Here is a 15,898-nt window from a genome sequence, read left to right as displayed (position 1 = left end):
AAGTTCTCCTGACATGGATTGAGGGTTATTAGGCAAAACAAAAAGCCAGCCCAAGAGTGATCTGGAAGTGTTACACTCCCAAAACCCAAGACTTGTCTCCACAGGGAGGCACTGCGCTTAGAGGTACTAGACTGGGACTTGAGAAACCTGAGCTCTATTTCCAGCTCTGCCCCTGGCCTGCCGGGTGACCTTGTTGGTATGTAAAAAGGGGATCATGATCTCTCTTTATGAAGTGGTTTGAGAGTTATGATAAATGGTGCTCTATGAGCACTAGGAGTTAATAGGAAGTGCCACGGGTACCAACCATCTTTCAATGGTGAGAAGCACCCTGCAGCCACATGCACATTTTTTCCCATTGGTAGTTCTCTGGACAGACAAAGGGAGAATGAATGAAAGCAAAGTCATCCCAAAGGGATTCAGACCCGTGGCCTGATGCAAGGCCCAAATGCTAATGGGAAACTGAACTTGGAAACCAGGCCATAGGGCTCTTTCTGATTGGCTAAAATAACAATGGACATTGTCACATGGTCAGAGACCAGTGAGCTGTACTAACAAAGGAGGATGTGGCTTGGAGGAGATACAGACACCATGGGGGATTGGTGAGGTGGTGGTAACCTTTCTAAGCTACCTACCAACACCAAGCTGTAAGTAATCTTCCACACTAGTAACAAGACAGCCTGAAGCCCACTGAGTGAGATTCATCGTGAGATTAGCCTGGGGTGTGTTAGATTATCTGCTTTTTATTTTATGATGCTCTGTCTACGTTCTCCCCCACACAAACTCACTTAAACTAGGGCTCATCTACGACACAACTAGAACCAAGTCTGACTCCTAGTCCTGTGCTCACCCATTAGGATAAAACGTTATGGATGGAGGGAAACTTGCAGCTCATTTATAAGCAAAATGTCATACAAGGTTGGTTTAACAGCCAGCGGGTGCCGGGCTCCTTCTAAGACCTTTGAGAAAATGCCCTAGATGTGAAACATTCGACTAGTTTCCCACACAGGGACAACTTGAAAACAGGCTGGGCGTTTTTTCCTTGTGATCATCTTGCTTCATCTGTCAGGTCTTTGTCCCGAGTCAAATGAATATTGGGCAGGTTCACATTTCAATTCCCAATGCACCTTTTCTTAGAGGACCATCTCCTGCACTTGCATGGGTTCTGGACTAAATAGGAGATGGGAAAGACCCATTAGACCAGGGCTGGGATCTACTGTATAGTGCAAGCCACACAAAGCCCAGTTAGAGAAAAATAAGAGGAAAACAAGGGCATTCTAACTCCCTCTTGTGGTCACCAGGAAGGCTGTCTGCCAAGGACCAAGGAATCCACTGAAGGCCATTCATGTTTTCTTTGTCCTCAGGAAAGGAATTCACAGCAACAGGCAGGAAGGGGGTGGAGGAACAGATCCCTGTGCTGTCTCCCTGCAACCAGGAAGTTTGACTGCAGACTGGCCATCTCATCATAGGCAGCCTCAGGGCTGGAGCTGAGCAGGTGAAGAGCTCCTCCTCCCTCTAGAGGCTTTCACAGCCCCAGAGAAAAAAGTCTGCGTGCCACTAGGCAAATTACTTATTGCAGTTGTTGTCAATCAGGGTACGCATAGCCCTGGGAGTATGCAGAGATCTTCCAGGGTGTACAGCAACTCATCTAGATATTTGCCTAGTTTTACAACAGGCTACAGAAAAAGCACTAGTAGCGACGTCAGTACAAACTAAAATTTCATACCGACAATGACTGGTTTATACTGTTCTATATACTATACACTGAAATGTAAGTGCAGTATTATATTTCAGTTGATTTATTTTATAATTCTATGGTCAAAATGAGAAATTCAGCCATTTTTCAGTAACAGTGTGCGGTGCCACTTTTTGTATTTTTATGTCAGATTTTGTAAGCAAGTAGTTTTTAAGTGAGGTGAAACTTGGGGGTATGCAAGACAAATCAGACTCCTGGAAGAGGTACAGTAGTCTGGAAAGATTGAGAGCCACTGACTGATTGTATTCAAACTAATTTGGGACACAGAGGAAGGAGGTGGAAATACCACCCCAAATACAGCACCTGGAGACTTGGTTGGATCTGTTGGCTCTGAGTCCATTCCAGGACCGGACTCACCCCAGCTCTGGGAGAACAACCACCACCACCAAACACTGCCCCTCCCTACTCACACGCACTCTTCCTGTTTCACAGATTTTGTTGGCAGACCGGTGATTTAGGGTTGGGTTAGTATGACAGGCAGTTTCAGTTTCATTTCTCTCCGGTACAGGGTGACAAAATAAATAACGAAAGAGAAAGAGGGGCACAGCCCCAGAGAAACCATGGAGGAGGAGAGCAAGTTCTGCAAGAACTGGTAAGAAATCCTTTATTTCCCTGGTGTGATATTTATATCTGAGGGTTGTAGAGGTTCTAGCCCCATGGTCAGTGATGAGCTGCCAAAATCTTAACAACCGGTTCCCTATAAAAAGTTCTGATTTAAGGGGGGGGGGGAATTGGGGGAGGGGCTGGGGCGGGGGGACACATACCTGTGGGGCCGGGGGCCCCTGCAGGGCCTGGGGAAAATTGCCCCACTTGCCCCCCCTGGCAACTCTAGAGCTTGCAGCCCCCTCCCCCCTTACCTTGCCAGCAGCTCAAAGCTGCAGGATGACTCAGGAGCTCAGCTGAGCTGCCCAGCTGGTGCCGGTGGCTGGCCCCGCTGCAGCTGGGGGGAAGGGCCGGGGGAGCCTCAGCCTCCCCAGCTGGGAATCCTGGGAGCAACAGGATGGTCCAGCCCACGGACCGGAGTTCTTTGCCCACCCCCTGGCCCTTTAATAACCGGTTCTCCATGGAGGTCTAATTTTAGCAACCGGTTCTTGGGAACCTGTGGGAACCGGCTCCAGCTCACCACTGCCCATGGTTCAGGGGTACGCAGAGGTCTTCCGGGGGTACATCAACTCATCTAGATAAGTTTCTAGTTTTACAAACAGGATACAGGAAAAGTACTAGCAAAGTCCGTACAAACTAAAATTTCATGCAGACAATGACTTGTTTATGCTGCTCTATATTCTATACCCTGAAGTGAAAGTACAATATTTATATTCCCGTGGATTTATTTTATAATTCTATGGCAAAATGAGAAAGTCAGCAAATGTTCAGTAACAGTACACTGCCAGTTTTTTATTTCTAGGTCAGACTTTGTAAGCAAGGAGTTTAAGTGGGGTGAAACTTGGGGGTACACAAGACAAACTCCTGAAAGGGGTACAGTAGTCTGGAAAGATTGAGAGCTGGTGCTCTAAAACAATGAGGAGGCCGGTGGCACCTTAAAGACTAAGATTAATCTGTTAGTCTTTAAGGTGCCACCGGACTCCTCGTTGTTTTTGTGGCTACAGACTAACACGGCTACCACTCTGATACTGCTCTAAAGAGCTCCCCTCAGTGAGGAGGAAGGCAGGGGCAGGGCGGGCTGTTGAGGCAGCCAGCAGCAATGAGGTTGGAAGGGTTATCTGCTTTGTGTTAAACTTTACAAACAAGCTGCCAAGAGTTTTTAAACTATTTTTGTATTCTAAAAAACACACTTTTTCTCTTTATCATGGACCTTCCCTGTTGGTTACTGTCCTTCCCCATTGGTTACTGTCCACATTCTGCTTCTATGTGCACACACCTAGGAACATGGGAAATGCCAGACGGGGTCAGACCAGAGACTCATCTGTCTCTGGCAACAGCAAGTACCAACTGCTTCAAAAGAAGCTGAGGGAATTCCCTGATTATGGACTAACCAGCCTACAGGGAAAGTTAGTTTTCATAAAATCTGGAATAGGGATCTGTAGCAAGGTGCCTTCAAACCCTGCCAGTGCCTCAGTTTCCCCTCATGCCCAATGGTTCTTTCTGCCACCAAAATGACTTAACTCTCTGGCTAAGTCCCCAAAAGTTCCCCCATCCAGGCTAATCAGTCTCTTCATCCTCCCATTAATAGCAGGGGTCACTATGGCAGCCTAGGGTAGTGGTTCTCAGCCAGGGGTATGCAGAGGTCTTCCAGGGGGTTCATCAACTCATCTCGATATTTGCCTAGTTTTACAACAGGCTACAGAAAAATCACTAGCAGAGTCAGTACAAACTAAAATTTCATACAGACATTGACTGGTTCATACTGCTCTTTTCACTGGAATGTAAGTACAATATTGATATTCCAGTGGGTTTATTTTCTAATTATATGGTAAAAATAAGAAAGTCAGCGATTTTTCCATACTAGTGTGCTGTGACACTCTTGTGTTTTTGTGTCTGATTTTGTAAGCAAGTAGTTTTAAAGTGAGGTGAAACTTGGGGGGTACGCAAGACAAATCAGACTCCCAAGAACATAAGAACGGCCATACTGGATCAGACCAAAGGTCCATCTAGCCCAGTATCCTGTCTCCTGATAGTAGTCAATGCCAGGTGCCCCAGAGGGAATGAACAGAACAGGTAATCATCAAGTGATCCATCCCCTATCACCCATTCCCAGCTTCTGGCAAACAGAGGCCGGGGACACCATCCCTGCCCATCCTGGCTAATATCCATTGATGGACCTGTCCTCTATGAACTTATCTAGTTTTTTTTTTGAACCCTGTTATTGTCTCCTGAAAGGGGTGCAGCAGTGGTTCTCAAACTATTGTACTGATGACCCCTTTCACATAGCAAGCCTCCGAGTGCAACCCCCCTTATAAATTAAAAACACTTTTTATATATTTAACACCATTATAAGTGCTGAAGGCAAAGTGGGATTTGGGGTGGAGGCTGACAGCTCATGACCCCCCATATAATAACCATGCGACCAGCTGAGGGGTCCCAACCCCCAGTTTGAGAACCCCGGGGTACAGTAATCTGGAAAGGTTGAGAGCCACTGACCTAGCAGGAACCCATACCTATCTTCCCAGCCTTGGGAATCCTAAACAAATTATCATAATCGTGACCAAAACTCTATGGAGTAGATCCTCAACTGATGTACAGTGTCCTAGATCCATTGAAGACCGAAGTTCTCCAAACTTGAAGACAGCTAGAATCCACCTCCAAACTTCGCAGCTCCCCATCTGAATATAGGGCCCAATTCTCCTCTTGCATCAACTTTACCCCTGTGTGACTCAGCTGGAGTTATTCCTGATTCGCACATGTGTGAAAGGAGAATCAGACCCAGATATTTTGGGCCTAAATCCACTGACAGTGCCTGTCCCCTTTAAAGATGTTCAGAGTAGAACAGCACAACCTCAGTAATGGAGTCCAAATGTCTCAAACAGGGCACAACTATAAATATTCATCTCTAATGTTCAGGGACAAGCCAGTTGAGTTAAAGGAGGGCCAGTAACATTCCTTTCCTTCCCCCTTCCATGCCACACAGTAAACGAGATGTGTCTGCTGCCAATTTCTCTCTCCACGAGGCCCACTGCATGCGGTTTCTCGCTATCTGTCCAGAGTGCGATGAACCTATTGCTCTAAAGGAGATGGAGAAGCATCAAGAAGAAGAACATAAGCAGGTGAGAGTTGCTCTATTTCCTGAAATAACAAGAGCTCCCAGCTATGAGCTAGGTTTCATTTTAGCCCGGCCATGCTATTGGATGTCAAATAGCAACGAACGTCCATAGCTGAAGAGCAGAAAATATCCTCTCCTTCCTGCTCACAGCTCCCATCCAGCCACATGGCACTTACATGCTCAAGCTGAGGGTTTGTGGCCTACAGAACACATGGACCTGACTCCACTCTGTTATGCCCATTATATGCTGGTGTAACGCCATTGATTTCAGTGCATAAAACTAGCGTAACAGAACGGGGAATCAGGTCCTACTGGAGCCATCTTCAGCAAGTGTAAATCAACATAACTCCACTGATGTCAATAGAGAGATGATATCTTACACCAGCTGAACATCTGTCCCTATATCGATAGGGCTATAGGCTCCTAACTTCCACTGAAATCAATGGGAGTTAGGACCCTAAATAACTTTGTGGCTCTTGTCCTTAGCACTGAGCTTGGCGAACTTTCAGGTTTGGATGCCTGAATAAAATGGCCAAATCCTGCATTTGAACAGCCAGATCAGAATTGTATTTTCCATTAAATCTTGCGTAACATAGCTCAGTCCCTGCTGCAAAAACTACGATCTCCACCAGCTTTTCATCAAATGGGATGAAAACAGAGACACCATCCTAGGCAATTAGCCCAAAGCAGAGTTGGCATGAGATGCCACCAGACATCTTTGTAGGGTTCCCCCATGATCTGTTTTGTATTTTCCCCTAAGCAACCTACTAAATCTTTTCCCCCTTCACTTTCAGGTCAGATGTAAACTGTGTCACCAAAGCATGCAGAAATACCTGCTGGAGAATCATGAGGTGAGTAGAGCGATGTATAATATCAGAATCCTATTCAGATCATCTCTGACAAATCACCTTGAGATGCACTGAAAAGGAACGACTGCAAAATAAACATCTTGCCTGCTGAAATGTAACAGCACTCAAGTCAGACAGCATAAGCATGACAGTCGTTCCTTAGTTTAAATTTAACAGAACATTTTACATTTAAATAAGCATGGTGCGCACTGTCCCTACCCTCCTCTTCCCACGTAGTTTTGCAGGGATTGTCTAGGAGAGTCTATGACCTCTGCACATCTCATGGGGCCCACTCTTTTCATGGACAGTGGCACTTCTGCCCTGCCGTCCAAGTTGACGTCTCTCACAATTCCAGGGAGGAGGCTTTGAAAAGTGAGAGGCCGTTCTAAGCAGAGGGATGACCTGCAAGAAGGTGCAGTGCTGAGGTGGGAGAAGCAGACGGTGGGAATGGTTAGGAAGGAGATGTGGAACAAGCTGAGGATGGAGAAGTTAGCGGCATAGGCGCCGACTCTGTGGGTGCTCTGCGGCTGGAGCACCCACAGGGAAAAATTGGTGGGTGCTCTGCACCCACCGGCAGTTCCCTGTCCCTCTCCGCCCCAGCTCACCTCCGCCTCCTCCCCTGAGTGCGCCGCGTCCCCGCTTCTCCTCCCAATGCTTCCTGCCGCAAAACAGCTGTTTCACGGCATAACAAGCTGTGAGAGGGAGGGGGAGGAGTGGGAACGCGGTGCGCTATGGGGAGGAGGCGGGGCCAGGGCGGGGATTTGGGGAAGGGGTCCAATAGGGGCAGGGAGGGGGCGGAGACTTTGGGGAAGGGGTTGGAATGGAGGCAGAGGCAGAGTGGACCGGGGGTGGAGCAGGGGGTTGAGCACCCACCAGCAGCAGGAGAAGTTGGTGCCTATGGTTAGTGGGGACATTTTCAGAGCTGGCAGCGATTGCTGCAGCCCAACATCCTTATGCTTTCAGCTTTGATTTACTGTTTGCAATAATTTCTTCTGCTCACATGCAGTCCTATGAATGTAATGAGCGATCACTGAAATGCACATTCTGTGAGCTGGAAATGCCCTTCAATAAGCTGCAGAGGCACCAGGAGGCCTGCGGTAGTCGCACTGAGCTCTGTTGGGAGTGTAACAAATACATCATGTACAAGGACTTGGACAAGCACAAAGACGTTTGTCAGAATGGCAAGAAGCCATCAAGCAATGGTGAGATGCACTATCAACCCAGTGAGGAGTCTGCTCATCAAACCTCGATTCTCCCACCCTCAGGTACCCAAAATCCCTCATGATCTGTAACAGGGTCACGTCACTCCAGCACCTGTTGCTTTGGAAATTCCCAGTTATCTGTAGTTACTGTATTCACAATTCTCTATGACTCTTGATAATCCAGGTTGTCCTGTATAGTGTGAAAGTCCCCACAAGGGGTTATTGTCTAGCCAGCCACAGCTAAAGGGCAATTTCTGCTCTGAGTTACATCCACAATTGTAAATTCAGAGCAGCTCTGTTGATGTCAGTGGAGTTGCTCGGCATGTATAGCAGCATAACTCAAACATTGGGCCTTATTTTTGTCTACAAGAGGCCCCTGGCAATGTAAAAGGGCTTTAGTGTAAATAAAAATCACACCCTTGATTTTTCAGCTCGAGTGACATTTTAGGGCCTGATCAACCATTCCTTATTTTCCCCCAAATTCCTGTTGGCTTTAAGGGCGATTTTTGGTGTGCAAGAACTGGAGGACAGTGTTCTCTGTCAGGCAGGGACCCCAAGCCCAGTAAACCAAGCTGATTAAGTTTGCATAACAATCCTACTTTTACTGCAAACTGCTGAGAGTGACTAAACAAGCCCCTTTGCAAACACACTAGCTGAAGCGCAACAAACTCACCCCCTTCCTGGGGTTTGGCTTCATCTTCAAGCTTGACTGCTCTTGGAGCCCACACCCTAGAGCCTCTCTCTCCAGAGAGGCACTGCCACCTCCGGATATTATATCTCAGAGACGCAAACCCCACTTAAGCCTGTCCCACCAGGTTCAGCGCCTGCTAAGCTGGTAGCGTATTTAGAGTCCATGTTGCCAGCCTGTTATAGTGACCTTTAAAAGTAGCACATTTGAGCGATGGGCTTTCTTCCTACTGAAGTGTCAACAGCCAGGCACATTACTGACGTGTTCAATAGCATCATGCTCCCTTGGGGCTGTGGATGGTTTTCTGTTGGGTAAGACAAGAGGCCTGGCCAGAGGGTGACAGGATAAGTGGGTGATCATTTGTGAACGCTGTCCTTCCTCAGAATCATTGGTAGGCACCATGAAGAACAATGGGGGATACAGAGCATAGCACTAAGTAGAGATGGGCCTGAGGTGCGAAATGTGGATCCAGACTCAGATTTCAACCACTCCAAAGTTCAGCAGGGAGGGAAGGTCAGAACTTGAGTTTATTTAATAGGAGCCAACAGTGAAGTCCAGATCCATATCGGCCTTAGGCTCTGGTCCCTTGAAGTTCAGTGGTGTTTGGATCGGGTGCCTCTAGGACCGGTCAACGTGACCTGAGTTTGAGGAGCCTGGTACAGTATTTTACTGACTCATGCCAGCTCTGCGCGTTACCGATAGATCCCTTTCCCTTTTTCCTCTGAAGGTCTCAGTGACAATCTTTGCCAGCAGTGCAATAAGTGCTTCCCGGATGACCAGTACCTCCAACACCTGGTAAGTGGATTGGGAGCTAACCCCGCAAAGAGCTTGGGCCTCATTCAAGCCAGGCCTTTTCTGTCAAAAGCCACCTGTTGGATTCGGTAGGACACCATGTTTTGGCTGTGCAGTTTGCACAGCCATTGCTATCCCACGGCCAGCTGGCAACAGCTACACACGCTCTCGTGACCACGAGCTTGGCCCTTAGCACCAGTCCTTGTTTGGCACGGCTCCTCCAGGGCTCTTAGCCTCCCACTGCTGATGCAGAATGCAAACAGCTGTGACATTCCATGCCCCCTGCATCCTTCTCACCCACTGCCTAGGCAGTGGCACATTGAGATAGACTGGTTAATAAAGCCCTGAAGGCCCCAGCTCTGTTGCCCTGAGGGGGTCTCTGTTCTGAAAAGGCTGCCACTAACCTTTAAGCCAGTTTGATGGTGCCTTTGCTGCAGAAGCTTCTAATGAGAACCTCACTCCCCATTGGAGCATCTACCTGGACTCCATCCTCCTCTCTTTGTAAACCACCCGCAAACACTGACTCCCCCACCCCAGAGGGGACTTTTAGTTGTAGTCAGTTTTGTAGAACTTTTCTCCCTCCCCACTGTTTTTTAAGACCCCCATCTTTACTGGCATTTAGTCTCCCATTATCTCATTTTGATGTTTTTAATTCTTTCTTATATTAAATCGCTGTGCAGACTATACCTTTTCCCAGCACCATCAAGGGCACCCATCACTGGTTCACCATCTGGCTATTTCCTTTGTTCTCTCATTATTCTTTTTAACTGTCCGCCACAGAATGAGTGCAGCCCGCTCTCCAAACTCGCAGAGATTCTCGCCAGGCAGTCAGTTACAAAATCCCGCCCACTCCCACCTTCCTCTCTGGTTACGTCTCCCCCCCGTGAGAATGCAGCCATGGCATGGAAGGACGTTCGCCCGAAGCGGAAGGAAAAGGACTTATCTTCTGCCTCCAGGCCCTCCCTCAAGCCACTGAAGAACAAAAAGTCAGCAGGCCGCCCTGCTTTCACTGCCACAGTGGATCCCGTACTGCCTAAGGCTCTTGAAGACCCAATGACTTACGATGTGTTGGTGACCTGTTCCCAGTGCAATATCCTCCTCCCAGGTCCGACTCTAAGGAAGCACGAGGTGAGAAATGCTACGTACCCCGCTGCACACTCTTGGTGATGGTGGACAGTGAAGGGGTGCTGGGGACAGCCAGAGGCACCGACTCTGTGGGTGCTCCAGGGCTGGAGCACCCACGGGGAAAAATTAGCGGGTGCGCAGCATCCACCGGCAGCCAAGCTCTCCCTCCTCACCTCCTTCCCCCTCCCGAAGCGTGCCGCGTCCCCATTCCTCCCCCTCCCTCCCAGCGCGTCCCGCCCCCCTGCCACCTAACAGCTGTTTGCCAGCGCTTAGAACTTTCCAGGAGGGTGGGGGAGGAGTGGGGATGCAGCACACTTGGGGAGGAGGCAGAGAAGAGGCGGGGATTTGGGGGAAGGTGGTGGGGACTTTGGGGAAGGGGAGGAATGGGGGCGGGGCAAGGGCAGGGAGGGGCGGCACCTACCCAGCAGAGGGGAAGTGGGCGCCAAAGGTGGCAAAGATGGCTTAAAACCTCCTTTAATCTCCCTCCCATCCCTGCCTCAAATGCAGTAATGGAGTAACTAAGAGTCAGGCCCCTTGACTCTAGGGTCAGATCCTGCAAGGTACTCGTCCTCTTCTTCCCCCTTCACTTCCCAATATGCTTCCCAATACATAAATACAGCATGGGGAGTGTGATTAGGGTTATGCTGTAGGGGGGACGGGGCTAGCCTCAGGTCTCAAGGCCTGGTGCAGGGACCCAGTTGTCTCCTAACCAAGTGTGGATACCTTAAGGATGCAGGGCTATGTTCTTTTGTATTCATTGTCACTATTATTCATTTCTTCAGAGAAAATGTCTGCGTCTAGCTTCTTTGCAAAGTCTCAGGAGGAAACCAAAATGGAGTCCTGGAAAACAAGGTACTATAATATTTCTAAGAAATACGGTAGAACTCAGTTAGAGACATCTACAGTGCTGGGTTAATCAGGATGATGGGGCATTTCCCAGAGCAGGTGCCTCTGGAAAGGTTAAAGATCAAAGAATCACTGGGCAGCTGGGTAGTTCAATGAGGATAGTGGTATGTATACCTGTACAGTCTCCATGTTTAGAAAACATGCTCTGATCTTCCAGGCCCCCGTGCCCTTGTCAAGCTAACTCAGTAGGAATGCTTAAATTTGGCCCTAGCTGCATTGCAACTGCCAAAAGCTACACGTTAAGGCAGAAAGACTAGAACTTGGGTGCTCCCAACATCTAGCCTTATGTTCTTTCCACTTGAATAAGCTGCCACCGCTCAATACTGAATTTCATAGCCACTCTCCTGTGGGAGACTTTAAAACAAACATATCTGATTTTCATACCATTAGGAACTTAAAATCAGCTCCCTGCTGTCCTTGTATATAGTATAGACAGGATTTTAGGTACTCAAGATGCACAGCAACACTGAGAACCAACAACAAGTTTCTAGTAATCGCATCTTCATTAAGGGCTTGTGCACCCACCCGTGTTATACGACTTCAATTATGCTGTTATAATAAAAACAGTACAACCCCACTAGACTGGGCACAATTATACCAGTCTAAAGGTGTTTATTTCTGTATGCAAAGGGGCATAAGTGATGAGGCACCTTTATACCGGTATACTGGCATCCACACTAGGGGTTGTACCAGTGTAACTGTACTGATAAAACCATAATAATAATTCCCCTGACAGTTATACCAGTGCAAAAGCAGTGCACAGATCTGGCCTAAGTGATGCTAACTATAAGGATGTTGGGCCTAATCCTGCAGTCCTTACTCAGGACAATCTCCCATTGCTTTGTATAATATTTTCCATAGACAAAAATGCTACCTTATACTTTTAGCCAGAACTATCCTTGTTTTATATCAAGGGGAAAAAAACAAGAACAAAAGTCCATGAAAGAGCATACAGTGTATGTCTCTCCTCAGACAGACTGCACCAACCTGAACACAAAATGGCTGCCTTTCTCAGTAGGCAGCATATTTACACATTGAAAGATATCATACAACTAAAACAGAGAATGCACCACAGTGTGAAATTAAAGGGAGTTTTGGCTGACTATGGACTACAGGATCGTATTTTGAAATACTTACCCATTCATTACATAGTTTGTATTCACTTTCCTTGTACTTTGGACTGTTCTAATGGACTCAGTCAAAATGGGTGGGGGGAGGTAAGGGCTTACCTTCATAGGCTTACCTATTCATTGTAAAATAAAATAAAAAATTACATTGGGTTTTGTTTGTTTTACAGAGGAGCCTTTCTAAGGCACTCCTGGAAGAAACTGGAACCAGAGATGCCCCACCAGACCCCAGGCTTCAGTTCAGCGCTAGTAACGGCATTCTAAACACATGGCTTTATACATAGCGAATAAAAGCATCATGCTTCCTACACTAGACTGAGAACAAAGAACCATTCTCGGAAATTTATTCTGAGCCAAATAGGCTCGTCATCAAGCTTCCCCAAAAAGCTATGCACAGCTGTGCCCCAACAAGTGCCATCCTTTTGGGCATTAACACGTAGTCCTGCCTTAGGGACTCACTTGTTCTCTGTGCCCTGCCTGTTACAAGAGCGGAGGTTAAAGGTCCCATTCTCCTCTCAGCTATACTGGTGCGTCGTGGCTGAAGGGGCAGGAACGTAACAGAAGAAAGCATCAGTGGAAGCACTGTGGGCCAAGTACAAGGTGTTGGCTTTCAGCTTTGACCCTAATGTCCCATAGTGATCCATCCCACACCACTAGACAGGTTGTACTCAGGTCTGCTGGGCTCCTCCCCCAGCCACATACACACACACACACCCCTGAGAGCAGCCTATGCATCATGGTCACTTTCCTTGAGGGGAAATATTTTCCCTCAAGGAATTTAGAAGCACTATAGATTCCTTGGGCCCGATGCCGAGCATCTGCCATTCCCATTGACTTCAATGACTCATAGCGTTTGACCCGGCACAACAAAGGGCTAGATACTGGTCTCATTGAATTTTATGGGGGCTTAGCCATGGACTGCAGGACTATAGCCCACACGGCTTAACCCCTCATTGGCAGATGAGAGTGTTCAGCCCCTGGTGCTACTGAGCCCAAACTGCTTCACCACGAACTGAGAGGGGCAAATGGTGGAAAAGTTAAATCTCCAGCACAACAAGTGGGGGTTGTATATTGAGGCAGCTGTTGAACTGTAGTTGAGTGGGAACATATACAAATGTTAACTGTGAACAAATAAGGTTATTTCATTGGTACCATGGTTTCCCTGCACTGGAGTGCTCCTAGCTGTATGTGATCCTATCCACTGGTTGCTGGAAGCGGAGCAGAGCGATCACGTGAAGTTGTTTGCTAAGTGCGTTCGCAGCCAGTTCATCAATCCATTGGAAAATGAAGGTTGATTTACGTTATCTGAAGAAGCCGGGCTTCCAAGCCACTGAAACGTGACGAATGCCCCTTGCTTCCCGTCTCACGTTCTCATCAGCAAAACATCCAGCTATCAGAATGAACCAAGTTTGACTATCGAAACGAGACCTACAGGATAGCTCTAAGCAGGATGGGATTTTTCCAAGGCTGCCAGCACTAGCCTAACTCATTGCTTCCACTGAAGTCAGTAGCTGACTTTTAAAGACGTCCGCTGCTTTTGACAAGCCCATCCTAAATAGCTGCTGAACAACTCCACGTTATGGAATATCGATAGCTATAATTGCTTTTTTGGGGAGAATGGGTGTGTAGCTGGGGGTATAAGGACTAACTCACACTCTGTAGCAGTTTCTTACTGAATGTAAAATAATGTGTTTGTTTTACAGGTGTGCATAGGATAATAAATTTAGTATCCCAGGTCATTGTAATGTGCAAAAATCCAAAAGATTGTATTGTCTCTGAAGCAAAGAGTGTTTATTGTCTGTGCAGAGCCCTCCCACGATGCAGCCCTGATCCTTGATGGGGGTTTGTTCCTCAGGGCTACTCCAATACATTTTTGTTATAATAGAAAGATCTACTAGATTAGTCTCTTCATTTTTGTCTGCACAGCACACTGAGGCCTAGGTCTGGGGTCTTTGAGTCCCAGACTTTTATTTGCAGTAAATGAATTATAATTGGGTCTGTTTCAAATCCTTTGAACTAAAAACAGCTTCAATCCCACCCCGAAATACTGTTCTAAACAGCACTTGTCAGTAGAATCCCCTCCCTCCATTGACAGGGCGAGCTGTGGTACTGCAATACAGCACAGTAACTACAGCAAATGTTTCAGACTTTGCGGGGACTGATTGTGGAAATCATGTTAAGCACCACATCACCAGAAATAATAAATTTAGCTTAACACAACAGGTTGATTACGGGAGGGGTCCAAGGAGAAGAGGAAAAAAAGTGAGTGAACAATAATGTTTTAAATTCAATTGGAACAAAGTTTTCCACCCCCAGCATTGGCCTCTCATTAATTCCCTGGGAGTCCAGAACTAAGTCTGCTATAATCCTGCACATCCCCTGCCTCCCCAATCTCCCTTATGTCAATGAGGTTGTACAGGTTTTAACAGAAGCATTTAGCTCCCTGCAAACAAGGGCAGATAGGAACAAATTCACTGCCTTTGTGGGGTGTTGGCCCTGCTCATAGAAGGGATGAATCCACCAAAGACATGAGACTCCAAAAACACCTGCTTGCTTAGCCCTAGGAAGCAGATAGAGACATAGCTGCAGGGGGGCTGGATTAGCTAAAGGCTAGTTTGGTAGCTAGGCTCCTAGTTTAGGAAGTGGGGGAGCTAGGTTCAAATCCTTGCTCTACCACAGATGTCTTGTGAGAGCTCAGGCAGGTCACCTGGCCTCTCTAGCCCTCAGTTTACCATCTGTACAAGGGGCATAACAGTCAGTAGCATTTCTGTAGCCCATTGGCCTGACCCCCTTCCCAGAGTCTGGAATAAGCCCTCTCCCTGACTTTATTATTCAGACACAAAACTCACCAAACAAAGCTAGTCCCTTGACCAAAGCAGACAACAAAGGTCTCACCCTCTGTTCCAAGGCCTGCCACAGAAGCCTGTTTGCTTTCTGTAGTTTTCTTTTCGACGGGCCCCTTTCAGCCCTTTATAGGGATCACCTGATCCCTTCCCAGCTGGGTGTGATAATGGAACAGGGCTGGTGCCCCCTGGCCTTTAGAGGAGCCGGCCACCTCCTTACAACTACCCTAACTCGCAGGGATGTTGTGAGAATAACAACATCAACGACTGTGAAGTGCTCAGATAACTACAGTAATGGAGAGCTGACAAGTACAATAACTAGATTGGCCCTGCCACCAACTGCTACATCCTCTGTATGGGCTAAATTTGATCTTCAGACGCGTGTGCAATTCCCACTGGCGTCTAAGAGCAGAACTGGATTATCTTGCTACCCACTCTTTCTGTTTAATAGCAGCCATTTGGGTTTAGTGACATCAGGACAGCCATCAAAAAACAAGAGATGGAACTTGAGCTGTAAATCAGACCCGCAACCCTGGGATGCTCCTCGCTGAGCACAGGCTTTGGTTCGGGCCCATCAGAGTTATAAGGTTGTAGAACCCTGGTGCACTCATGCTTTTAACTTCTCTGGCATGTAGGTGGCATGTAAAACAAGACACTGTGGTACAACAATTAAACCAAGTGGGCTGGGGTTGAATGGAGCAACTAAGTGTTTGTGTAAATATAAATATATATCCCTTGTTGTGACAAAGAGAATTTGCAAAAGCTGTACTGACACAGTGACAAGTCTGCTTGAGTATGTGGACATAGCGCAGGGAGCTGGGAGTTGCTCTCATTCATCTCAATTGGGTGTTAAACCTGAAGTTTAAGTTTCAGCTGAAGTTAAGACTGACGGTTCA

At 47.4% G+C, this 15,898-nt stretch overlaps 2 protein-coding genes across 9 annotated transcripts in view; one reads left to right on the top strand and one right to left on the bottom strand.

Moving 5' to 3' along the window:
• Nucleotides 1-15,086, bottom strand: part of SLC13A5 (solute carrier family 13 member 5) — a 52,713-nt gene extending 37,627 nt beyond the window's left edge. Inside the window, exon 1 of the mRNA XM_039507785.1 lies at nucleotides 15,009-15,086. The gene's annotated coding sequence lies outside the window, so the exon portion shown is untranslated. The remainder of the gene's footprint in view (nucleotides 1-15,008) is intronic.
• On the top strand, nucleotides 529-12,488 carry XAF1 (XIAP associated factor 1). Of its 8 annotated transcripts, none has more exons than XM_039507794.1 (10): nucleotides 529-644; nucleotides 1,362-1,492; nucleotides 2,262-2,345; nucleotides 5,340-5,475; nucleotides 6,266-6,322; nucleotides 7,326-7,521; nucleotides 8,937-9,004; nucleotides 9,782-10,129; nucleotides 10,909-10,978; nucleotides 12,330-12,488. In XM_039507794.1, exons 3-10 carry the CDS (start codon nucleotides 2,314-2,316, stop codon nucleotides 12,341-12,343), a joined length of 921 nt encoding a protein of 306 aa, XP_039363728.1. In that variant the 5' UTR covers nucleotides 529-644; nucleotides 1,362-1,492; nucleotides 2,262-2,313; the 3' UTR covers nucleotides 12,344-12,488. The 8 variants fall into 8 exon arrangements, with proteins under 8 accessions (XP_039363728.1, XP_039363726.1, XP_039363720.1 ...); XM_039507792.1 differs by having other exon boundaries at nucleotides 7,326-7,584; XM_039507786.1 differs by lacking the exon at nucleotides 12,330-12,488 and having other exon boundaries at nucleotides 7,326-7,584; nucleotides 10,909-11,019.
• Nucleotides 15,087-15,898: the final 812 nt, after the last annotated feature.

Source organism: Mauremys reevesii, linkage group 20 (genome assembly GCF_016161935.1).
Source record: "Mauremys reevesii isolate NIE-2019 linkage group 20, ASM1616193v1, whole genome shotgun sequence".
Classification (NCBI taxonomy): Eukaryota; Metazoa; Chordata; order Testudines; family Geoemydidae; genus Mauremys; species Mauremys reevesii.
The sequence above is the reverse complement of the archived record's forward strand: the minus strand, read 5'-3'. Positions and strand labels throughout refer to the sequence as shown.

What these genes read in the sequence shown, in the direction of transcription:
- XAF1 (XM_039507786.1), top strand. Translation starts at nt 2,314, where the DNA reads ATGGAGGAGGAGAGCAAGTTCTGCAAGAACTG. An exon ending in CTCGATTCTCCCACCCTCAG is followed by an intron (nt 7,585 to 8,936) that starts GTACCCAAAATC and finishes TTTCCTCTGAAG; the next exon opens with GTCTCAGTGACAATCTTTGC. An exon ending in CGACTCTAAGGAAGCACGAG is followed by an intron (nt 10,130 to 10,908) that starts GTGAGAAATGCT and finishes TCATTTCTTCAG; the next exon opens with AGAAAATGTCTGCGTCTAGC.